The sequence below is a fragment of the Macaca nemestrina genome, chromosome 3 (genome assembly GCF_043159975.1).
Source record: "Macaca nemestrina isolate mMacNem1 chromosome 3, mMacNem.hap1, whole genome shotgun sequence".
NCBI lineage: Eukaryota > Metazoa > Chordata > Mammalia > Primates > Cercopithecidae > Macaca > Macaca nemestrina.
In genome coordinates, this window is record NC_092127.1 from 33926670 (window position 1) to 33951263 (window position 24594).

At 40.7% G+C, this 24594-nt stretch overlaps 1 protein-coding gene and 1 long non-coding RNA gene across 3 annotated transcripts in view; one reads left to right on the forward strand and one right to left on the reverse strand.

Moving 5' to 3' along the window:
- GUCY1B1 (guanylate cyclase 1 soluble subunit beta 1) overlaps positions 1 to 2772 on the reverse strand; it is a 48617-nt gene extending 45845 nt beyond the window's left edge. Inside the window, exons 1-2 of one of the 2 annotated variants that reach the window (XM_011752834.2) lie at positions 2615 to 2772; positions 1898 to 1971 (exon numbers count right to left, since the gene is read on the reverse strand). In XM_011752834.2, coding sequence (XP_011751136.1) covers positions 1898 to 1971; positions 2615 to 2617 — 77 coding nt within the window. In that variant the 5' untranslated portion in view covers positions 2618 to 2772. Of the gene's footprint in view, positions 1 to 1897; positions 1972 to 2216; positions 2369 to 2614 lie in introns of those variants that run through there. The other variant, XM_011752835.2, reaches the window with a different exon arrangement.
- Positions 2773 to 10751: 7979 nt separating this feature from the next.
- LOC105488609 (uncharacterized) lies at positions 10752 to 24234 on the forward strand. The gene is made up of 3 exons (XR_011620877.1): positions 10752 to 10872; positions 15871 to 16026; positions 24067 to 24234. It is a non-coding gene; the product is annotated as an uncharacterized lncRNA (long non-coding RNA).
- The last annotated feature ends 360 nt before the right edge of the window (positions 24235 to 24594 follow it).

A 24594-nucleotide genomic window follows, 5' to 3' on the forward strand; every position in this document is an offset into this window, starting at 1 on the left:
TAAAGATAAATTAGTAAGTTAATAAATAATTTTTTTAAGTAGAATGGAACAATATTCTCAGCTTGATTTTGCAGAGCTAAATTATCAGCAATTGAATCTTTACATATTTGGACTTTCTCTGGGAAAATATGAGCAATGTAAACAAATCTCTTGATAATTTTAACTTTTTAAAATATCTGATACATTTCCCTATAAAGTATTATTTTTCATCTCTGTATTTAACAGTGATCTAAACTGATAATGGCTAGGATATACAATCTAAATCTGGTTAAATTACATAATGACTGTTTAATCATAATAGCCATCTTTTATTCTGCTCTAAAAATTCTAAGCATATTCATTGTCATAGCATATCTACCAGCACATTTGGGAATTTCTATCTTACAGATGCAAAAGCATCATATGGAGGATATATATATATATAGCATTTATAAATGTACAAAGGATGTGGCTTAAAAATAATTCGGTAGTTAAGTTATACTGTTAACAATCTTTTTTTGATGTCTGCCTTCTCAATATCTGTCTACTAAACAAAATAAAAATTATAATGGTATTAAGATGGCCAGAAAATTCAAATCCCAAAATAACTCTTGGTGCCTATGTTCTCATTGGATTCGACCACATAATTGCCAAATCTCTGCTTCTGTTTATAATATGTAGATAATATGCCCTGTGGATAACACAAATGGTTTCTGAAACATGAAAGAAATGCTCAGTGATACAGATCCTGGGGAAAGAAAAGTTAAATTTTAGTGCTTAATATATAACCCTGGTCATTTCTATGGAAACAGGTAGTTATGAGAAATCACCATCATGTAACTGCATAATAAGGCCTATTAGAATTGATTGCTAATAATTGTAATATGCTTAGGGAAAAAGAGCATGGAAGCCTCACCTACCTGAGACAACAAAATGAAATCAGTAAGTACAGGAAATCAGAGTCAATAATAACAGTGTATTCCCATCTACCCACCCAGGTAACCCTTCCTTCTAACTTTGTTACAAAGATAGTCTGACTGTTGTGCTAATATGAAAACCCATAAATAAGGTTTTGGAGTAGCTAGTTGGTGGTGGTCGGCTATTCCGTAAGTTACATGCAAATTTTATGAGAGTGAGAAGGAAAAGGAGAGAGAACTTTATTAGAGTGAAATAGTCAACCTGCCTGCAGACATGCTGACCCGTGAGTCATTCCAACAGGTTTAAACCCTCAGGTGGGTGTGGTATTTCCATTCATACCCCCAGTACTGGGCTCAAAGCTCCAGGACTAAAATTAGAATGCCTCCTAGAACTGTAAGTCTTCAACACAGTAGAAAAAAAAAGGCGGGGGGGGGAGGGGGCGGGCAGTGGGATTTGGGGAAAATGAAAAACTTCCAATTTTCACTTAATTTAAAAATGAATAAATGCGCTTAATTCACTGTTGCCCAAGAAATAATCTCCTGCGTGTTTTAGCATACCAAAAAGGCCTAATTTATGCCAGGTGTGTAAATCATAAAGAAGCCGAAGTCTTCCATTTGTTTCTAAGGCCTCCTGGCGCAGGAACCTCTCGGAGGCCCGTGTGCTCCCCCGGGGCTCTGTCCGCGTGGGAGCTGCCCGGCCCGCTGAGTCTGGGAGCGCCGGCAGCGCGTTCCCACGCTCAGGCCGGGTTGGGAAGCCGTGGTGACCCCTAGGGGCTCCTTTCCGCGGTTCTCGCCCTCGCAGCCCCGTCCCAGCCGCCCCTCCCCTCCTGGTTCCAGTCCCAGAGCGTGGGAGCGCAGCTGCAGCGGGGAGCGACGCGGGGAGGCACCTCCAAGGATGCGCGCCCGCTAACCGGCCAGCCGGCTGAGGACCAGGCGAAGGGCGGGGGGCCTCCCACACTGGGCGCCGACCTGGGCCACAGCCAGGGGAACCGGCCACTTACTTGATGTCTTCCCACACCTCGGGGCCGTAATTGCGGATCACCAGCAGCTCCAGGGCGTGATTCACAAATCCGTACTGCGGGGACAGGGAGAGACTTGAGCGTCAGGGACCCAATGTAGCTGAGAAGCGGCTTGGGGGCGAGGCTGCTGCCTCTGCTCCCAAGGCGTTGGCTTAACCTTTCACCCCGCCCCTGACTCCTCTCCCTTAGGGGTACTATGTACCGAAGGGGTTGGATTGTGGGGGCGCAACCCCGCAATCCCTGGTGGATTCTCCCCGTCACCATCCGCCCCACCCCCACGCTATCTTCCCACCCTCCTCACCTGTCACCGCTCCGGGAGAGGCTGGGCATCGGGGGCAGCGCGGGGACGCGAACCCGGAGCCTTCCCTGCCTCCTGCGCTCAGCCTCCCACAGTGGTGGGGCCGGCGAGAGCCGGGAAGACCCCACGCCTCTGTCGCACCTCCCCTTCCCGAGCTCAGGAAGCTGCGGTGTGGAGCGGCGAACCCGCCTGGGAAGCAAAGGCACCGATCGCCCCCGCCACGACTCGCGGCGTTCCCACCTCCCCTGCCTGGGTGCGGGCAAGGAGTGAGGCTGCTCCCGCTGCCAGCGGTGAGCTCCCAGGGCCCCCGAGCCAAGCTCCGGCTGCGCGGTCAGTTCCCTAGCTGCCAGGCCGGACGAGGAGGGGTGAGGTTCCGGCCGCACCCGGCTGAGAGCACTTACCATGGTGTCTGCACCGGGAGCCGGGGAGGCAGCCCCCAAGCAGAGGCACGGCCGAAGGGACCCAGGCAGCGGCGGCAGCGGCTACAGCGCAACCGGGCCGGGGAGGCAGCATCGAGCTGGAGCAAGCACAGCCGCGTCGGCCCGCCCTGATTGCCACCTCTCCCCGGCCAATGGCGAGTCGAGCCGCAGGGGGCTGGTCGGTGCCCCCCCGTTCTTCAACCAATAAGGGACAGAGGAGGGAATTCGGATGCTCTCAATGCTGCTGCGCTACAGGCCTTCCCGCCCCCGCCTGGTGACAAGGCCTTCATTTGAGGCCGTAACAATGACAGTGGAGAAGCCCCAGCAGTGCTCCTTGCATGAATTCTGGAGCGCAGGAAATGCAGCTCTTATGGACCTACTAAATGTATTATTATTCAGAGATCTGCCCTCAGTGGTTAACACAAGCAAAAGGGGGGCGGGCGTGTTTATTGTGTGAGCGTGTATGCGTGTACTTTGCAATGGACAGACCTTAAAAGGAATATCCTCCGTTGTTGATATCCTCATGCTTATCTTTGTCTTGCGGATAAACATTTCCTCTGTGACTTGGTCCCACCACAGTTTATAGCAAATTTAAAGCTTGTAATATTGAGAAAAACACATTTTTACTTCTAGTCAGTGAGACTAGTTGAGTGAACCACCAAAAATTTTCAGTAGTGTAGTTTGGTGGGCATCATGTTAAATCTAGTCCTGCCCTTTACTAAACTGTACAAGATCCAGCGATGTTCTAGGCTTGATCCCAATGGCACACCTTTCCCTACACCATGTCCGGGAGCCATAATTCCGGGGAGTTTGTAATACTCTAGAGCGGGCCTCTGTTGCTGTTTCTCAGCAACAGAGGAACTGGAAAGGGACCAGTACAAAATGCACAGACTTTACCTACTCTACCTGCAGCTTACGTTCTACCAGGCCCTTAGGTTAGTTAACGCTCTGAGTCCTGCCATAGAGAGAAGATTAGAGGAACAGGAAGTGGCAGCTTATTAAAGCTATTTGTACGTGAGGTATATAGATTCCAGTTGACTTTTAGGGCAAGGTCAGAAGTGAGGTCATCAGTCTAAAGTGGACCTGAGAAGCCAGATGTATTCTAAGATGAGAATAGTTTGTTGTGAGAACAGTCTCAATATGGTTAGAGAAAAATGTCAGAACAATAAGATTGTGCTGACATCAGAACCCGGAGAGCTATGATGAAGGAAACTGATGAAGAAATAGCGGTATATAGCAAACAAGCAAAACAACAAATTACTTTTAAAATTTCCATCAATGGTGGAATGAGTAAATAGATTACAGCCTTTTGTACAATCTAACACCTTGTTTTAAACAACTATTAAAATATTAACCATTGTTTAACAACCATTAACCACTAATTTTGAACCATTAAAATGGTACATTAAACAACCATGAAAAAGCAGGAGGGTGACTAGAACATGATGATGCAGAGAAGTATTGTCAGGTTTACAAAAAAACACATGAATGTAATAATTTTCCATTCTTTAGAGGTAGTGCACAGTAACGTGCTATGTGTGTAATAACACAGGCACATCCATGTTGCTGTAAGAATAATTGTCTGGGAGGAAACACAGGAAGTGTTGATATGGCTACTGTCTGTAATTAGAACCAGTGACTGGAATGGCCATGACTCTTACTTTTTATAACTTTCAGTATCTTTTGATTGTTTTTCTACATAGATTAATTTTGTTTAGTGTTACATAACTGAATTTTTTTTTAACTTTTATTTTAGTTTTAGGGGTACATATGCAGGTTTGTTACATAGGTAAATTACATGTCTTGGCGGTTTGGTGTGCAGATTACTTTGTCATCCAAGCACTAAGCATGGTACCCAATAAATAGTTTTTTGATCCTCACCCTCTTCCCACCTTCCATCCTCAAGTAGGCCCCAGTGGTTGTTGTTCCCTTCTTTGTGTTCATGTGTACTCCATGTTTTGCTCCCACTTGCAAGTGAGAACATGTGGTAGTTGGTTTTCTGTTTCTGTTAGTTCACATAGGATAATGGTCTGCAGCTCCATCCATGTTGCTGCAAAGGACATGATCTCACTCTTTTGAATGTCTGCATAGTATTCCATGGTGTATACGTACCACATTTATCCAGTCTACCATTGATGGGCATCTAGGTTGAGTCCATGTCTTTGTGTATAGTGAATTCACATATGAATTCACATATATTCACAACTATTCACTTTGTGAATTGTTTATTTCATTCCATGTGACTAGTGCTGCAATGAATGTATATGCATGAATGTGCCTTTATGGTAGAATGATTTATACTCCTTTGGGTATATGCTCAGTAATGAGATTGCGGGGTCATATGGTATTTCTGTTTTAAGTTCTTTGTGAAATCACCAAACTGCTTTCCACAATGGCTGAACTAATTTACATTCTCACCAGCACTATGTAAGAGTTCCCTTTTCTCTATAACCTTGCCAGAATCTGTTGTTATTTGACTTTTTAATAATATAGATAAAATCATTTTTAACTTGTTAAAAAAAGTTAAGAAAAAAAAAAAAACTATGTCTCTTATCTGTTCATCTTTGAGCAACAAACAATGAACCCATGCTCCCTCGTTTAGGGTATGTTGTGGTGTCCTCCACCTTAAACTTTATGTAGGCAAAATATAAGGAGATTGAATTGTTCTCTGGGAATGAAAAATGAGGAAAGCTCACTTAGAGAAAGATATGAGAGGAAATGAATAATTAGCATTTCTGCTGATGTTCCTTTCTCTCTCTTTCTGTTCTTCTACCCTCACTTTTCCTTTTGTCCAATGACTTTTTGCACTTATTGTCGTTTTTGTCCAACACATTTTTGCATTTGTAAATGTTTATACTGTTTTATTTCCAATTGTCTTACATTCATTCTGAATCTAAAAGAAGTTCTAGACACTAAACATTTGCTGACTTTTGCTTGGCCCACAAGATATTACACACGCTGTGATGTTCAGGGACAGAAGGATGCCTGCCAGCTATAGAGGATCTCAAAAGGGGGTCACTATGCTTCTATAAAAGCTCCCTACCTATTGTCACCACTGCTGGCCAAGTAGCATAGGAATCATATCAGGTAGTAAATTATGTTGTATTCTCTGAACAATGCATTGCATTCTTGTATGTATGCACCAAGCTGAGGAGAAGCAGTTAAAGATGAAAAGGAAGAACTTAGGGAATGGCTTAGCCAGCTCTAAAATCAACATGAAGATCAGTCTAATGAAAGAACAATAAGTAAAAAGGCAATATGTGGTTTTCAGAAATGTCAGCTGAAGTGACTCACATTTTCAGCTAATAAAAATAAATTACTTTGGTAAGTTAAGTATTGTAATCATTGTTTTCAAGGCTTTGCCAGTTAATGTGAAAATTAGAAACCTTTGATTAAGGACAAAGGAAGCACATATTTGGGGGTGTTCCCAGGTCTGTGCGTGTGTTTCTCAAAGCTTTGGTGTTTTGACAGTTTTTTCTATCATGGAACCATGGCTTCCATTTTTGGATCATTTTATGGAGCAGTATGTTATTTAATTTCAACTATTTCTTATACAATGATTTGCTTTATGTTCATGTGCCTCTTTAATCTCTGTGGGTAAGAGTCCGATATTGATTTTTTGTGAAGCTTCTGCTGCTGATCTTGCTTAGTCACACAATAATCACATCTGTTGTCCTGATTTTTGCTAATATAGTCACTCAATACTTCAAGCAAGGAATTCAGAATACTTAGAAGCAAAGAGAAAAGCACATTCTAAATGACACATTCTGTGATGTGATTCTAGACCAATAGAACAGAGAGAGATCTAAGAACTCAGATTCCTAAAGAAGTGACACTCAGATTTATTGTTCACTTGCCAATGAACTGTAAGTTTTGTCATATGAAAAAGGTAGTATTGAATATTAAAAGAAGTACTTTTCAAAATTACTTTTTTCTACATCAAATTCTTTTAATATTTACCTTGCCATCAGAACTTATAAACAAAAAACATTAGTCATGCATACATACATACATATATGTATATATATATATGTGTATATATATGTATACATATATATATGTATGTATGTATATCCGTTTCTTTATAGGGTTTAAGTAATTATGTGTGAAAATTAAAAGAAATTAAAAGAGAATTAAAGATGATGCTTAGTATCGATGTTATAGTAATTAAAAGAATTAAGTTAAATAAACACATCACTATATCATACTGGGAGTATATGAAATTAAATAAAAATGTTTTATTTTCGAGAAAAGCTTTTGAATACCAGATTGAGCTCTAAAGTTATGCTTCTGAAGTCAACTTGATTAAAATAAAAACTAACTTGTTCTTACCTTGTTTATAGCCTAAGCTTGTACATGGCTGGGAGAGATTATCTTAACCTTTTTTTTTTTTTAGTTTAGTAAGGATAGATCTACCATGATTATCTCAAAGATTGATCAACTTTGAGTATTGAAAGGTATTTTGGAGGTCATTTAGTCAAACTTTATTTTCCTATATCTGGAAACTCGTTATGAACTTGTTGGGGAACAGTGAAAACTTAAAATCTTAGCCAAGAAGTATAATTAGTAATGAATTGATGTCCTCAGAAAGTTTGGAGGATATTAAGATGCCCATTGAACTAGAGCTAAATATATTTTCTTTCCCATAGTCTCACCCAGTGAAGTTGGAATCTAGATTTCAAAAGCTGTCCATAACTCTCAAAAGCCTCTAGATACTATATTAAAATATTGTTCTTCTCTAGTCTATGCTCAAACTACTTATTATAAATAAAAATAGAAAATAGCATGGAATAAGAGCCACTAATTCAAGTATTTGGTTGCTTCTTTTTGCAATTTTATTTGATTTTAAAAACAAAAATTAGCTATGGGGACAGCTTAGTGTAGGAGTTAATTGTACAGATTCTTTAGTCAGACTGCCTGTTTTTCACCATTGGACAAGTTACTTAATGTATTTGAACTACAGTTTCCTCACTTGTAAAATAGGAAAAATAACAGGTCAATATACTCCAGTGCTGAGAAGGTTAAAAATATTACCTGCCCCACAGGTTTGCAAGTTTGATGCTTAAAGCAATGATTGGCAAAGGACTTAACATTCCTCACAGACTGTTAGTTAATATTGTTTTTGAGGTGGTGGTTGTTATTGCTGTGTTGAAGTCAATGATTAATGAAACTAAACCCCTTTTGTCCATCTTATATAAATGTAGTATGTCCACTGACAGTGAATGCATAGTGAAAAGAGCTGAAACATGTCAAATTAAAAGATCTAGATCACCCTTGTCAGTTACTTGCTTGGCAAGTCAACCTGTCTGAGCCTGGAACTTCCCAGGCTCAGACAATGGAACTTCCTATTTTATAATGGTGATAGCATTGCCTGGCCCACCTTGCTCAACTAAGGTACTAAGAGGATCAAATGAGACATCTTTGAAAGCTTCTTATAAAATTTAAAGGACTACATAACTCTGTTACTGATCATTTGAAGTTAGTAACAATAAGTCACGTATGAAACATGGAGGGACAACTGACAATCTGCAAGAAAATCTCTTGCCTACATCGACTTTTCATGTTCAGATTACTGGTTTTGTTGTTGTTTTTGTTGAAAATAAAATACAAATCTAACTAGATTCATAACATACAAGTATATTATCAGTTTTCTAACAAATATAGCATGAGTAAAACTAATGAAAAGGAGGTAAATTGTCCATTAATATGTTTATATAAAGCATGAACTTTTTTTTTTCTGAATGGGTGCTTCATCAGCAACATAAAAAGTTAAAATTAGTTTGTGCCAATGTATTAAAATCTTACTGAGTTTTATTGACATTTGAAGAAAAATAATTGCATTGAGTGTATTTACTGGTATGCTTATAAAACATACATCTGTAATAAAATGCCATTTAGAATATATTTTGAAGGATCTTTATGACTTACGGTGTCTCCACATGATAGTTCCCCCATGTGACAAAGAACATCAAAATATCAACCTGAAATGCAGAAACAAGAAGACTTAAACTGGGTTGGCCACATTTAAGGAACTATTAATGATGCTTCACTTGAGAAGCATCAATACGCTATTGAAAAAATTGGAAAGTAAAGCAATATTTGTTCCAGTGGAATGATTCTAATGCTCTGTAGTTAAAACAAAAATAAAAAAACAGGAGACCTTACCTCTAAATAACGTTTGCAGGTTACAAAGCACATTCGCAGGAGTTATCCCCTATGGTTTTCTATCAGGTAGATAGTGTTTTTCTGTTTTTGCACATGAGGACCTGCAGCCCAGAGCAGTGAGGGGCTCACAGATTAATCGGGGTCTTCACTTGCCTCATTGACCCATTGCAGATCACCTAACCCAAACCCATAACTCTTTCCTGAAGATATCATTTTTTTTTTCCTTTACATGTCAGGAGAATCACCTGTTGGTGTTTTTTGTTATAACACCTAGTAGAGTGGAAAGAAATTAGAAGAGAAATATCTGCAACATTATAGATATGTAAATTGGGAGAATTCACATCATTTCCCTAAACTTTACTTTTCTTGTCTGTGAAAATGAGGTAATACAAATAGCAACTTATATAGGGTTTTGTAGGGTTTTTGGTAAAGATCAAAGGAATTAACACATATGAAAACATTTTATATATAGTAATATATAAGCACATTTAATTTTTATTATAAGGTTCTCTATTTGAATTATATGAATTTTAAACATTCTTAATATGAGAAAATACCACAAAGGAGATAAGAGCGTGAGTGGTATTCATAATGGTATTCTAGCCTTTGGCCCTGTTGTGGACAAATTGCTGAACCTCTCTAAACCTTAGTTTTCTCTCCTGAAAATAAAGCAATTACAGAGATTAAATGTGATGATATCTATAAAGGACATATTACAGTGATTGATACATGGTGATATGGTTTGGCTGTGTCTCCACCTAAATCTCATCTTGAATTGTAGCTCCCATAATTCCCACGTATTGTGGGAGGGATCCTGTGGCAGAAAATTGAATCACGGGGGCAGTTTCCCCCATACTATTCTCATGGTAGTGAGTAGTTTTCACAAGATCGGATGGTTTTATAAGGGGAAACCCCTTTGGCTTGGTTCTCATTCTTTCTTTTGTCTGCTGCCATGTCAGATATGCCTTTTGCCTTTTGCCACAATTGTGAGGCTCCCCCAGCCATGGGGAACTGTGAGTTCATTAAGCCTTCTCTCTCTTTAGAAATTACCCAGTCTTGAGTATGTCTTTATCAGCAGTGTAAAAACGGACGAATATATACCGTAAATGTAAATGTGACTTTTATCATTCATTTAAGCATCCTGTTTATAAAAATGTAAATAATCTATTTTCACATATGCTGTGTTTGCGATAAAATAACTTTGCTTAAATCCCATCCTGGCATTATAGAGAATTTAAGCCATGGTTTTCTGATCCCATCCTCTTTTATTACTCCGGTCCCACAGACAGGAACCAAAGTCAGCAGAACAAAGCAGCCCCAGATGTGTTCTGTTCTATTATCTGAAGTGAATGAAAATCAGCCCTGAGGTATGTTTTCATATTCTGTCTCCCAAAATAATGTGCATTCTGTTTATTGAACTGCTCTTATTTCTTCTTTGCAATCTGTTACTTTCATTTTCATTCCTGCCAAGAGACAAATAAAGAAGTTGCTCATAATTTCTAAGGCGATTTAGACCTACTTTTTTTGGACTGTAATGGAAATCTGTGGTTTCTTCAGTCTGATCCTAGGTAAAGCTGATTTTAGTGAAGCCAGGAGATTTTACACATTAAAAAAAAAAAAAGTAGAATGGTGGAATAAACTGAGTTAGGGAGTCCTGAGGTTTATGTGGATTTTCTTACCTATGTAACCATTAGGTATGCTGTGGTAGATAGAATAATTCCCACCCCCACATCCCTGCCCTGACAAGATGCCCATATCCTAATCTTCAGAGCCTGTGACTATGTCACCTTACAAAGCAAAAGGTACTTTGCATATGTGATTAAGTCAAGGACATTGATATGCAAAGATTATCCTGATTCTGAGTGGGCCCAATTTAATTACAACAGTTCTTATAAGGGAGAGTCAGGAGTGACAAAGTGAGAGAAGCAGGTGTGATGATGGAAGCTGAGGTCACAATGATGCCAGGAAGAGGCCATGAGCCAAGGAAGGCAGAGGACCTCTGGATGCTGCAAAAGGAAAGGAAATAGATTACCTCTTGGAACTTCTAGAAGGAAAGCAACTCTGCTGACACTTTGGTATTTGGACTTCTGATTTCTAGATCTATAAGCTAAAAAAATTCTGTTTTTTTTTAAGTCACTAAGATTATAACAATTTGTCACAGCAGCAGTAGGATGCTAATACAGTATGTCAAGTATCTTTCCTGACCCAAATTCTGAGATATCTCAGAGACCTGGGTATGAACTGAATGTTTGTGTCTTTCTAAAATTCATGTGTTGAAGCTCTAACCTCCACTGTGATGGTGTTTAGGGCCTTCGGGAGGTAATTCTATTTAGATGAAGACATGAGATGGGCCCTCCAAGGTGGGATTAGTATCCTTATAAGAAGAGAAAGAGACCAGAGCTTCCTCTCTACCATGTGAGGATACATCAAAAAGATAACCGTCTGCAAGTCAGGAAGAGGGACTTCACCAAGAACTAGATCTGCCTGTATCTTGATCTTGGACTTCTCAGTTTCCAGAAGTGTAAGAAATTGATTTGTGTTGTTTAAGCCAACCAGTCTATGGTATTTTGTTATAGCAATCTGAGTTGACAAAGCAGACCTAGAAGTTACCTTTCTATGTTAATCTTTCAGAAATGTCAATAATAGTAGAAAGTCTCCCACTCTACTTCTACATATATCCTAGTACTGTGTGTGTCAATCTCATCTTCTCCTGTTGGCCCTGCTGTGTTTCACTGAGAAAATGGCAATACTGGTGCTGTTTATATATAAGGTAGGATTCCCCTCTCACAGATAGCCACAGCTTTCTTTGAAAGAAGGTACGTTTCCCGAGGATTAGTTGTTAGGGAAATTGTTGGTTTCTCCATCCATCAAAGTTGTGCATCGCCAGCAACAGAAACCAATTATAGCTAACTTAAGGAAAAGAAACATATAAATATTGGGTAGCTCACAATATCATAAGGAAGACTGAAAAGATGGTGAGAGAAACATAAACTATGTATAAATTCTACTCATTTCCTTCATAAAAGGGAAAGCAAAAAACATCATTGATTTGGGTTAGTTGTGCTTCATATGTTACATAAGTATGAAGATTTGGGGTGACTTTTTACGAGGAGATAGCATTATTTAATTGTTTTTGATTTGGGGAGTTAAAAAAGTATCTTTGCTTTTTTGCTGGTAGGTACATTATAGGGTCTAAAGTTTTTTTCCTACCTTCGTTCTCACAGCTAGAGAACCTCCTTCTACTACCATCAATGTCCTTGATCTGTTTCCCAACATGAATTAACCTTTCCATGTTTTCATTACATTCGAATATCAGGAATGTGTAGATGGAAGTAGTTCATCCTGAGAGGTGAGAATGAGCGTTGAAAGAGCCATCAGTGAAGCCGTAAGGCTGGGAAAGAGAAGTGAAGGGGCACATGGAAGTGTTCATCTCTGGGGCAGGGAAAAACAATCCAGAGAAGATGAGTCACACCTCATTTATAACCCATGAATGAAAATCAATACTGTTACTTACCATAAATTTTACTGAACATACTACTTACACTTGAGTATAAATGCTGTAAAACCACTATGAGCCAACTGATTGACTTTTCTAGATCCCAATTCTATCATTCATCTTCTGGCTTAGCTACTATTTCCTAGCACAGATTCTTAGTAAAGATCCTTTCTCCTTGGTCCCAGATGTAACCCTACGGTGTATGGTCTGGCATTTTAGGGGATATCTATCTCTTCTGTTCTTACCTCAGTGTCCTGAACCATGCATATCATCACTCTAACCTATTGAGGCTAGGAAAGACAAGAACAAAAAAAATAGAAGGGGTTCTAGGAAGCTTGGTGTTTCTCTGTCTCCCTTCCTGGACCTCTGTCTCCATGGTCTAGGAAGTAGGGAAACTATGGATTGACATGCTTATCTAACAATCCACAAAGTTATGGAAATGTTAGCTGTTAGTAGAGCTTGCCATCCGGTGGGCAAATACTAATAGAGTTATCCCAACCCTTAGGGGAGGACTGCAATAGGCTCCTGGAATTGAAAATGCTGATAAATATCTCTTGGGGTATTTCTTTAAAATGCAGATCTCTTGGGTATATTCCCAGTAATGGGATGGCTGGGTCATATGGTACATCTAGTTCTAGATCCTTGAGGAATTGCCATACTGTTTTCCATAATGGTTGAACTAGTTTACAATCCCACCAACAGTGTAAAAGTGTTCCTATTTCTCCACATCCTCTCCAGCACCTGTTGTTTCCTGACTTTTTAATGATCGCCATTCTAACTGGTGTGAGATGGTATCTCATTGTGGTTTTGATTTGCATTTCTCTGATGGCCAGTGATGATGAGCATTTTTTCGTGTGTCTGTTGGCTGTATGAATGTCTTCTTTTGAGAAGTGTCTGTTCATATCCTTTGCCCACTTTTTGATGGGGCTGTTTGTTTTTTTCTTGTAAATTTGTTTGAGTTCTTTGTAGGTTCTGGATATTAGCCCTTTGTCAGATGAGTAGATTGCAAAAATTTTCTCCCATTCTGTAGGTTGCCTGTTCACTCTGATGGTAGTTTCTTATAAATCATGCTGATATAAAGACACATGCACACGTATGTTTATTGCTGCACTATTCACAATAGCAAAGACTTGGAATCAACCCAAATGTCCATCAGTGACAGACTGGATTAAGAAAATGTGGCACATATACACCATGGAATACTATGCAGCCATCAAAAAGGATGAGTTTGTGTCCTTTGTAGGGACATGGATGCAGCTGGAAACCATCATTCTTAGCAAACTATCACAAGAACAGAAAACCAAACACCGCATGTTCTCACTCATAGGTAGGAACTGAACAATGAGATCACTTGGACTCAGGAAGGGGAACATCACACACCGGGGCCTATCATGGGGAGGGGGGAAGGAGAGGGGGGAGGGATTGCATTGGGAGTTATACCTGATGTAAATGACGAGTTGATGGGTGCTGACGAGTTGATGGGTGCAGCACAGCAACATGGCACAAGTATACATATATAACAAACCTGCACGTTATGCACATGTACCCTAGAACTTAAAGTATAATAATAATTAAAAAAATAAAATAAAATAAAATAAAATGCAGATCTCTGGAACCCAACCCTGTTGTTTTAATTGGTAAATAAGTTGTTGTTTCTTGGAGTCTGCACTTTAACAAGCACTCCCTCCCTCCAATGACTCTCAAGCAGGTGGGCCACATTTAGAGGCCCACTGTCTGGTTTCCAAGTGAAGTCTCATTCATAGTACTCTGATTTTCTCTCACCTGATCTCAAAGTTGAAAAGTAAATGGCACCCAATGTGCAGGGAACTCCCTGTAAAAAACTATAAGAGATTCCTAAGCAGGTTGCATCAAATATAAGGAAATTACCTACAGATTATTTCCAGCTGTGACAGTAATGAGCTTCTTTTAGCAACTGCGTGGCCAAACTCCTGCTCTTAGTGCAAAACTCCTCCTGGGAAGAAGCTACCCTTGGTATGGAATTGGCTGGGTGGGAGGCAACCAGACTGCAGGAACTGATAGTCCAGAACTCGGTTTCTTCTCCCTTTAACTAAAGATGGGAGACAGGAGGGAACTCGGAAGTCTCTTCTCATCCCACACTGCAGCCAAAGAGAAGTGGCACCCTGTATCTACATTTTTTTTTTAACCTATCAGTAAGAGATACATACCCGCCTTTGCCAGGTGATAGAAGTCCTCTTTATTTTGGTATGTCCTTTCGGCGGGGGGGGGGGGGTGGTGCCCTACCTCTCCCATCTGAAACCACTCAGGTTTATAATAGGTAGGGCAGGTATTTTCTCAACTCAGGTGCATTTCATCTTTACCTGTAGCTAAAGGATTCTGGCTCAGATTCACCAGGCTAATTGATGGGCACAATCTATGGAGCACTATCAACCCATGGCTATTAATGTCAGTGTCACTGGGCCAGCTCAGATGCAAACCCACCGCTACTGTGTCATCCACAAAATACATACAGCTATCTCATATCAGCATTGTGGGAGAACCGTATTAAAGTGAACCTCACTTTATAGAAACTATATTCCTGACAGCCACATACAGTTCTTATGACCATGAATCAAATCACATTTATATGAACCAAGGCAAGTAATTTAATAGAACTGTATTGTAGAATATAGGATTCTATACAGGAAAGACTTTACGCAGTGAACATTCACACTTAGTTTTATCATTAATTTTCATAGGGCAGGTTTGCTGTACTAGCTAGGCATGCAAAGACCATGGGGTTCAGCAGGTAATATAAAGTGACGAGGCAGGTTGGGTTGGTTTGAGGTAAAAGTGAGCATTGGGGAATGCAGTAAATAGTGAATATTTACCCCACCCAAATGAGGCAGCTCTCACTCAGGGACAACGATTCATTGGTGAGACGTTGTGGGTCCAGTGATGCCAAATACAATGAGTGATCTCGATTTCTTTGCGAAATCATTTGATTTAAAAATGCTAGCATGATACCCTAACCTGATCCTACTTGGAAGTTAATAAGTTAGCCTGCTGCATTTTGTAAATGCTGGCAAAAACCGTAAGATTTCTGGGTCAGTGAGCAAAGAATGTATTACAGCAATAGCGATAGCCAGAGTAACCAGTTTCTTGAGTCCCAGTTCTACAGGGTGATGGAAAGAGGTCCAGGTAATACCTGTCCATGCAGTAGGCTACATTACAAGAGAGGAACCCTGAACGTAGGGAACATGAATCTCTTATATTGAACGGTAAGCATGCCTGCCGCTTGCTCCAGAGAGAAATACTCTTTCTATCTTCCAAGACAATTTGCTGTACAAACACTTTGCTGTACAAACAATTTGCTGTACAAACAATTTGCCGTACAAACAATTTGCTGTACAAAGCTAGTGTAGATCAAAGACACTCAGAACCTTTGCTCATAAGACACGTGTAAATATGAGAGACCACCTCCCAACAATATTCTCCCCTAGTTTCTACACCATCTTGTCTTCTGGAGAATTTTCCCGTGGATACATCATTCCATCAGCACTCTGATTAATCTGATAGAAAGAGCTGGGCCTAAATCTGTTCAATTTGGCTTATATAGCATTGAACTGCAGTTACTATCAACAGGACTCCTAGCAGTAGAATGAAGCCAACCTGCAAAATTGACCTGTCATGCCCTGCCTCACCACCTTATCCAGTCCTGGACTCAACGAGCTGAACAAATCCCTAAACCACCAAGTCTACCTTAGAAAAACAGGTATGTTTTTCCCCAAGTTTCTCTAGTGATCTTTCCCCTTAGCCAAAAGCATTATTCCAGATACTGCAGGGTATATTTGCAGTTACACAGACTCTACCTTGGCCTGCAAGGGGAAAGTCTGGGATGGTTTTATTATCATTCATAAGGACCCTGGCCAGAAAGTTGTGTATTGACTGAATGCCTTTGGCGGACAAGGCGGTATATTTAATCCCTTCAGCTAAAAGGGAAAATTTTAACTGTGTGATTCCCATCACAGGGATAACTGCATGCATTGTATGCATAAATAATTAATTAGTTATTTCTCAAGAAAGCTTTCCTGCAAATTAAGAATGGCTTCCCCTTTGGAAACATCTCATAGTCTCCTGCAGGTATCATGATCTACTCCTGGGATTTCCTTGAAGACACTTGAAGATCTCTTGTCCTTCCTATGGTGGTTAATTTTATGTGTCGACTGGCATCAGGGTGCCCAGATTAAACATTATTTCTGGGTGTGTTTATGAGGGTGTTTCTGAATGAGATCAGTATCAAATTGATGGACTCAGTGGAGTGATTGCCCTCCACAGTGTTGGTAGGCATCACCTGATCCATTTGAAAGCCTGAATAGAACAAAAGGTAAAGGAAAGAAGAATTCAGTCTTTTTTTTTCCTCCCTCATTGCTGAGCTCGACCATCTGTACTAGTCTGTTCTCACATTGCTGTGAAGAAATACCTGAGACTGTGTAATTTATGAAGAAAAGAGGTTTAATTGACTCACAGTTCCACAGGACCGGGGAGGCCTTGGGAAACTCACAGTTGTGGTGGAAAGCACCTCTTCACAGGGCAGCAGTAGAGAGAATGAATGCCCAGTAAAGAGGGAAGAGCGCCTTATAAAACCATCAGGTCTCATGAGAACTCACTCACTATCATGAGAACAGCATGAGGTAATCAGCCCCCATGATTTAATTATCTCCTCCTGATCCTACCCTTGACATGTGGGAATTATTAAAATTCAAGGTGAGATTTTGGTAGGGACACAGAGCCAAACCATGTCACCGTCTCATCTCATTGTTTCCTGCCCTTGAACTGGGATTTAGATAAACTCCCCGCATTCTCAGTTCTTCAGTTTTGGATTGAATTATACTGCCAGCTATTTTGGGCCTCTGGCTTGCCGGCAGACAGCAGATTGTGGGACTTTTCAGTTTCCATAATTACCTGAGCCATTTTCTCATAATAATATGTATTTTTGGAGAACTTTAATACAGATTTTAGTACTGAGACTGGCTCTAAAAGAACATATTAAGGATGAGTTTTCTGAATTCATTCCAAAGTTTATGGAATTGGCTCTCTAATCTGATTAGATTTAAATATACAAAGGACTCTATTTCCAGTAGTAAAGAGTGCAGGGATAATCACTGGCATGATCTGGCAATAGGGATATGCAAAATACCTGCACTGTATACTTCCAGTGAGCCACTAATAGTAAGTAAGGAGTTGGGAGACTTTGTATATGATATTTTTGAACGTTTCTGGAAAACTAATGCATATAACAACATAGACTGGTTGGTCCTAATGTCATTGGAAAAGTTGCACAAGAAAAGAATGAGTGCAAAAGTTCAAATTCCCAGCCATATAAATAATCAAAGAGCTTCTATGTGTACCCTGAAAAAGACCCTTATCTCCTGTAGCCACGGGACTAAAACTGCTAAAAATTAAACACAAAACCTCATTCTGCAACTGGCTAAATTACAACAAAGTTGACTTTCCACCTTTGCAGGATTTCTACGCTAAAGTGAGGACATCAATTAGAAAGAATGGGTTTCTTTAAATTAAAGATAAAGACATGTGCAAAGATCCTGATGAAGCTGGAGACATTGAGTCCCTAAATTCTGATGAGTCTTCTTTGCCAGTGGAAAAAGTCTCCCAACCCCCACTGAAAGTGGCCTCCCCAGCCCCAGTGGAACTAATTCCCCAACCCCTGCAAAGGGGCCTCCCAACCCTTCATGACAGTGGCATCCCCACCCCCAGTTGTATTGGGCTTTCCATCCTCATCTGAGGGGTTAACCCTGCATTACCTGACAAAATGGTAATAGTCTCTCCAAGGTATTGCTATGCAAGACAATGCTGTTTCTTCTCAGGGCCCACCCTGACCATCCCTCTTTCCTTTTAGACCTATAACTAGACTCTAGTTTTAGTAGGACCCTGAAAGTGAGGTACAGTGTATGACCCAGAGGAGGTGCATCGCACTCTAAAAGAACCACTTTTGTTTTCTAATTTATGCAGACAAAAATCCAAGGAATATGGTGAGAATGGATACAAAGCATGTGGGATGATGGTGGAAGCAGTATACAGTTGGATCAGGCTGAATTTATTGACAGCAGAGATTGAATTTAATCTCTGCTCACTGTGCAGAGATTCTGCATTTAGTGTCGCAGCTTAGGGAGTTAGAAAGGGCTCTAAAAGTTTCTTTGGTTGGTTGACTGAATCATGGACCACAAGATGGCCCACAGAGAGTGAACTGGAAATGTCAGACATTCCTTGGATTAATGTAGAAGAAGGGATTCAAAAACTTAGGGAGACTGAAATGTTAGAATGGATTTGTCATGTAAGACTTACTCACTCACACTGGCAGTGTACAGAAGACATACCTTTGCCAATACTGTGAGAAATAAATTTGTGAGAGGAGCACTGGCATCCTTGAAGGCTCTGTAATTTCTTTTCTGTAGGCTAGACCTTACTTTGGAATCTGCAGTCACTGAATTAAGAAACCTACAGACAATAAGGGTAATAAAATCCGGGATGGTAGGGGCCAAGTGGCAGTACTCAACCATCAAGAGCAAAGTGGATGTGGTAACCTTGATAGGGAGCGGAGTCAAAGCATCCATCAGAATAGTGTGACTCCTGTAGATATATATAACATTGGCTAGTTAATCATGATGTTCTTATAAATGAAATAGATAGACTTCCTACTAAATTCTTACCTGACATATGTAAGCAAAAATTTTCAGGTTAAGCAAACAAAAGTTTAACTTGAATCTTAAAAAGAGAATCATGGCCCTCAGTCAATTCCCAGATTTGAGTCAGTTTACAAAGGCAGAGCCCCTTGAATGAAGGGAACACTTGGCCCCTTTGAGGATGCACTCAGTATACCACCAAAAACATATACTGTTAATGTTTCTCTCATTCTTCCCCAAAGGAACCTCCAGCCTTTTACCAGGGTAATTGTGCAATGGGGGAAAGGAAATAATCAGACCTTTGGGGGAAGGAGTTACTGATATTGATTTGAGAGCCTTGAAAGGTCACTGTGATCCTTTATTTAGAGTATGTCCTAATGGAGGTCAAGTGTTCAATGGAGTTTTAGCTCAGGCTTAAATCACAATGGGTCCATTTTGTCACTGAACCCATCCTGTGGTTATTTCCCCAGTTCCAGAATGCATAATTGGCATGTACATAATGAACAGCTGGAAGAAGCTCCACATTGGTTCCCTGACCTGTGGAATGAGGACCTGGTGAGAAAGGCCATTGGAACTTCCTCTACCTAGAAAAATACTAAACCAAAAGTAATACCGCATACCTGAAGGGAGTAGAAAAATCAGTGCCAATATAAAGAAGAAAGATACAGTGGATGGTGTTTCTCACCACATACTCATTCAACTCTCCTATTTGACCTGTGCAGAAGACAGATGGCTCTTGGAGAATGATGGTGGATTTTCTTAAGCTTAATTAGGTGGTTACTTCAATTCCACTGCTGTACCAAATGTGGTTTGGTTGCCTGAGCAAATTAACACATCTCCTGGTAACTGGTATGCAGTTATTAATCTGACAAATGCCTTTTTCTCCATACCTGCCTATAAGGCCCACCAGAAGCAGTTTGTTTTCAGCTGGCAAGGACAGCAATACACTTTCACCATCCTACCTCAGGGGTGTATCAGCTCTCCAGCTGTGTGTCATAATTTAGTTTCCAGAAATCTTGATCACCTTTCCCTTTCACAAAATGTCACACTGGTCCATTACATTGATAACATTATATTGATTGAACATAATGAACAAAAAGTAGCAACTACTCTCAACTTATTGATAAGACATTTGTGTATCAGTGTGTGGGAAATAAATTGGACTAAAATTCAGAGGGCTTCTATCTCAGTAAGCTTTCTAGGGATCCAGTAGAGTGGAGCATGTCAAGATATTCCTTCTAAGGTGAAGGATAAATTATTGCATTTGACCCCTTGTACAACCAAGAAAGAGGCACAAGGCCTAGTAGGTCTATTTGGATTCTGGAGACAACATATTTGGGTATGTTGCTCTAGCCCATTTATCCAGCAACCCAAAAAGCTTCTAGTTTTGAGTGGGGCCTAGAACAAGAAAAGACACTGAAATAGGACCAGGCTGCTGTTCAAGCTGTACTACCACTTGGGCAGCACGATCCAGCCAGTGTCCTTACACAACAGGTCCTTGCTGTTGTTAATTTACATGAATAATACAGACATAATCGATTGCAATTTGTTTCCAGCGTTCAGGATCCCCAAAATGGGTGCCTTCAATCTGCCAATATGTAGTATTGCAAATGGCAGACCAAACAGCTAGGACATTAGCAACAAACTAAGAATAGGTAAAAATAGGACACAATTGGGTTTCAGGTTAGCTGAACCATCAGGGAAAGAGGCACAGACACACAGGAAAAATCTGTGACTTGAAGGTCCCATTGAGCCAGCAGCTTTGCTGTAAATGGCAAAGTGACAAATAAAGGTTTCCCCAGAGTGATAGCTGCTACTTGTTATGTTAAGACAAGGTGCTGCTGGCAGTGGGATAGCTGCTTTCTTGAATATGCCATTTCCACTTACCAAGTAGGGATTGTCAGGCCCTCTCCATCTTATTAATCAGTGAGTCTGAGTCAACCCACCCAAAATGAAAATATCAGGCTGGAGAGCCACAAGACTTTCGTGGGTCAGGTATTTAGTTTTGAAGGAGCATAGTAGCAAGCCAAAAAGGCTTTAAATCAAAGTGATTTAACAGCTGTGTCAAGGAGGTGATGGGTCCAGACGTCAACAAAGACTTCTGGGTAAAGGCTGGCCCCATTTATCATAAGAGGCTCCAATCACCAAGACTATCAGACATGGAGACTTGTGGCTCAGAGAGCCCATGAGGGTTGTGGGGCCCCTTCGGTACTTGCAGTTATCTACTTACTGCTGTTACTGATCAGGAGGATTTTCCACCACTTCCTAGACAAGGTAGTATGAGCACTTCAATTTCTAATGTATATTCAGACATTTCAGACATAGATATGACAAAAAATAATACACTGTATTGGCCAAAAAGACCATAAACACAAGGTCACACTTGCCTCCTTTCCCTACTCTAATTCCTGCCCAAACTCTATTAATGGAAGGTTTGCATGTCCCATTCTGACAAGGGCCCTGCGTGTCAGTATACAACAGAGGCATGAAATTATGCTTCCCTCCCCTCCCCAAAGTCTCTGCCCGTGGCTATACTTGGGCAGTTGCTTGTGGCCTTTGATTCCACTTGTAGGCAGGGAGAGCTTGACTTCATCTCTAATCATTTATCTCCTTAAAATAGCTGAGATCAGAGTAGAGAGAGAGGGATGGGTTAGGTATAAGATATAGAGAGTAGCTTGTAGCTTTCCACCAGTAAGAGGGGAGCACTTACTTTTAGTTATGAGCAACAGAGGCAGCTCAACCAAATGAATTTGCAGTGTATTCGACCTGGCCAACACTCTAATAGGTGGCAGAGTCCTCATAACTGACACTACCTGTTTCAGCTTTGGGGGTCCCTTGACCAGGCAGCCATAGCAGCATTGTATTCCGACTGTGGGCATGGATTTGTACCCATCACCTGACATGGGATTGACTGGCACAGGGACAATTTTTTAAAAAGGGATGCACCTTAATCTGAGACATTTGGTGTCCCATTATCAAGAAAATATACTTAAGTTCTTGCCCAATTTAAATGCAAATGCTATAGGAGTTTTCCAAGGCTACAGGTCTGACCTCAACAATTTATCTACAATGTCAGTCTCTCATTCTCCAGTGAGTCACTTTTATCAGCATTGCAAACCCAATTCAGGGGCATTAAAAGCCCAAAGATTAGTCAATGCCTGTATTAGTTTCTTAGGGTTTCCTTGATAAAGAACCATAATGCTTGGGTGACTTAAACAACAGAAATTATTGCTTCTTAGTTCTGGAGGCTGGAAGTCCAAGATCAAGGTGTCTGCATCACTGATTGCTTCTGGGAGCTGTTGAGAAAGAACATGTTCCATGCCTCCCACTTAGCATCTAAAGGTTTGCTGAACATCTTTAGTGTTTCTTGGTATATCCATGTAACACTGACTCTCTGCCTTCATCTTCACATGATGTTTTTCCTGTGCGTCTCTATGTACACATTTCTCCTTTGTATAAGAACACCAGGCATATTGCATTAGTGGCCCACCCTGCTCTAGTATGACCTCATCTTAACTTACCTCATCATATTTGTCATGACCCTATTCCAAATAAAGACACACTCTAGGGTACTTGAGGCTATCACTTCTGTGGGGACACAGTTTAACACATAACAATGCCTTATGTATGCTTTCCTGTGGAAGTTCGTCAGCTCCAGAGAAATCTCTCCAAAAGGAACAAAGCTCCCATTGGAGCCAGGACCTGCTGGAAAACACTCTGAGACTTTTGACTGTCATCTCTGAAAGAATCCAAGGTTGGCATGAAAGACTGCAGGAAGGACTCAGTCTTAAGGCTTCCCAGCTATTGCCATTCTTCCTCAACAAGCATTATGCGTCTACTGCCCTTATCTCTCAAATGAACTAGCCAAGTTCTAATAACTTACTCGGTTTCTGCTCGTAGGGGCCATATATTTTCTACTTTGTGGTCAGTGTAAATGTACACTGTGTTGCTCAAAGGATACAAAATTTCACTTAGGAGAAATAAATTTGGGAGATCTATTGTGCAATATGGTGACTATAGTTAATAAATATGTACTGCATATTGGAAAATTCTACAAGAGCAGATTTTAAATGTTCTCTCCAAAAAAATACTGTGTGAGGAGATGTAAATTAGCTTGACTTAGGCTTTCCACAATGTATACATATATCAACAGATCATGTTCTACATCAAAAATATGTACAATTTTTATTTGTCTATTTAAAATAATTACTTGGCTATTTTTGTTTATAAAATGAATATATCTGTAACTCTTGTCTGAAGAAGGTCAGAACCTTCCTCTAACCTGTCATGCGCGTCCGTGTGAAGAGACCACCAAACAGACTTTGTGTGAGCAATAAAGCTTTTTAATCCCCTGGGTGCAGGCGGGCTGAGTCAGAAAAGAGAGTCAGCGAAGGGAGATAAGGGTGGGGCTGTTTTATAGGATTGGGGTAGGTAAAGGAAAATTACAGTCAAAGGGGGTTTGTTCTCTGGCGGGCAGGAGTGGGGGTCAGAAGGTGCTCAATGGGGGAGGTTTTTGAGCCAGGATGAGCCAGGAAAAGGACTTTCACAAGGTAATATCATCACTTAAGGCAAGGACTGGCCATTTTCACTTCTTTTGTGGTGGAATGTCATCGGTCAAGGCGAGGCAGGGCATTTTCACTTCTTTTGTGATTCTTCAGTTACTTCAGGCCATCTGGGCGTATACGTGCAAGTCGCAGGGGATGCGATGGCTTAGCTTGGGCTCAGAGGCCTGACATAACCCAGGATGGTTATATGTTAAGACCTATGAGAGTTTTCCAGGGCTACAGGTCTAACCTCTCCAATTTATCTTGTTGACTGGAGGCTTGAGGAGTAGACTTGAGGCTGACAGCCCAGTGGAGAGAGAATCTGCTCACCCAGTGACAGTTAACAACAACCAAGCCACTGTTTAGGCCACTGCTTTTGAATGCACTTTCTGATGCTTGACATGCAATGTTTTCTGAATTCACTCTCAATAGCAGGTGATAAAATTGGGGACCATTTCTCACTCTGCTGATTTGTAATTTGGTTACCATATTTGCCATCGATTCCCATGAACTTTTCCCTCCAATCCCATTAATCAGCTCACAATACCCTTACTCTTTCTCTTCCAGGAAGCCAAGTTTCTGTCAGCATCCCATCCTCATTTCCAAACTGTGAATAATTGTGAAGGGCCTGAGATTTTACTCTACCTGCAAGTTAACCAGCTAGGCTGCCACAGTTTCATGGATGCTGGCAGAAGACGTGAGACTCCTGGGTCAGAGAAAGAGAACTTCACTGACTCACACAACTATTGCACCTGACCAAGAGTATCAGCATTATCTTGCACTGGTTCACTGGGTCACACACAGCAACGTGAAAATAAATAAACTACACTTGCACACAGTGAGTTGCACGGCAGAAGATAAATCCTGAGTTTAGGAACACAAATCTTTTATAATGGGCAGTAAGCCTGCCGGCTCTTTGTTCTTGGGAGAGACATTATCTCTGTCTTCTAAGGCTGCTTGCTATACAAACATCTTTGAGAAGATAATATAAAACAAAGGTAGTAGGTAACCCCGCCCTCTATTAAAGTCAAGAAACATAGAAAACTCTCTCCCAACAGGGTGCAATGGAGACAAATTTATCCCCCAGTTTCTGCT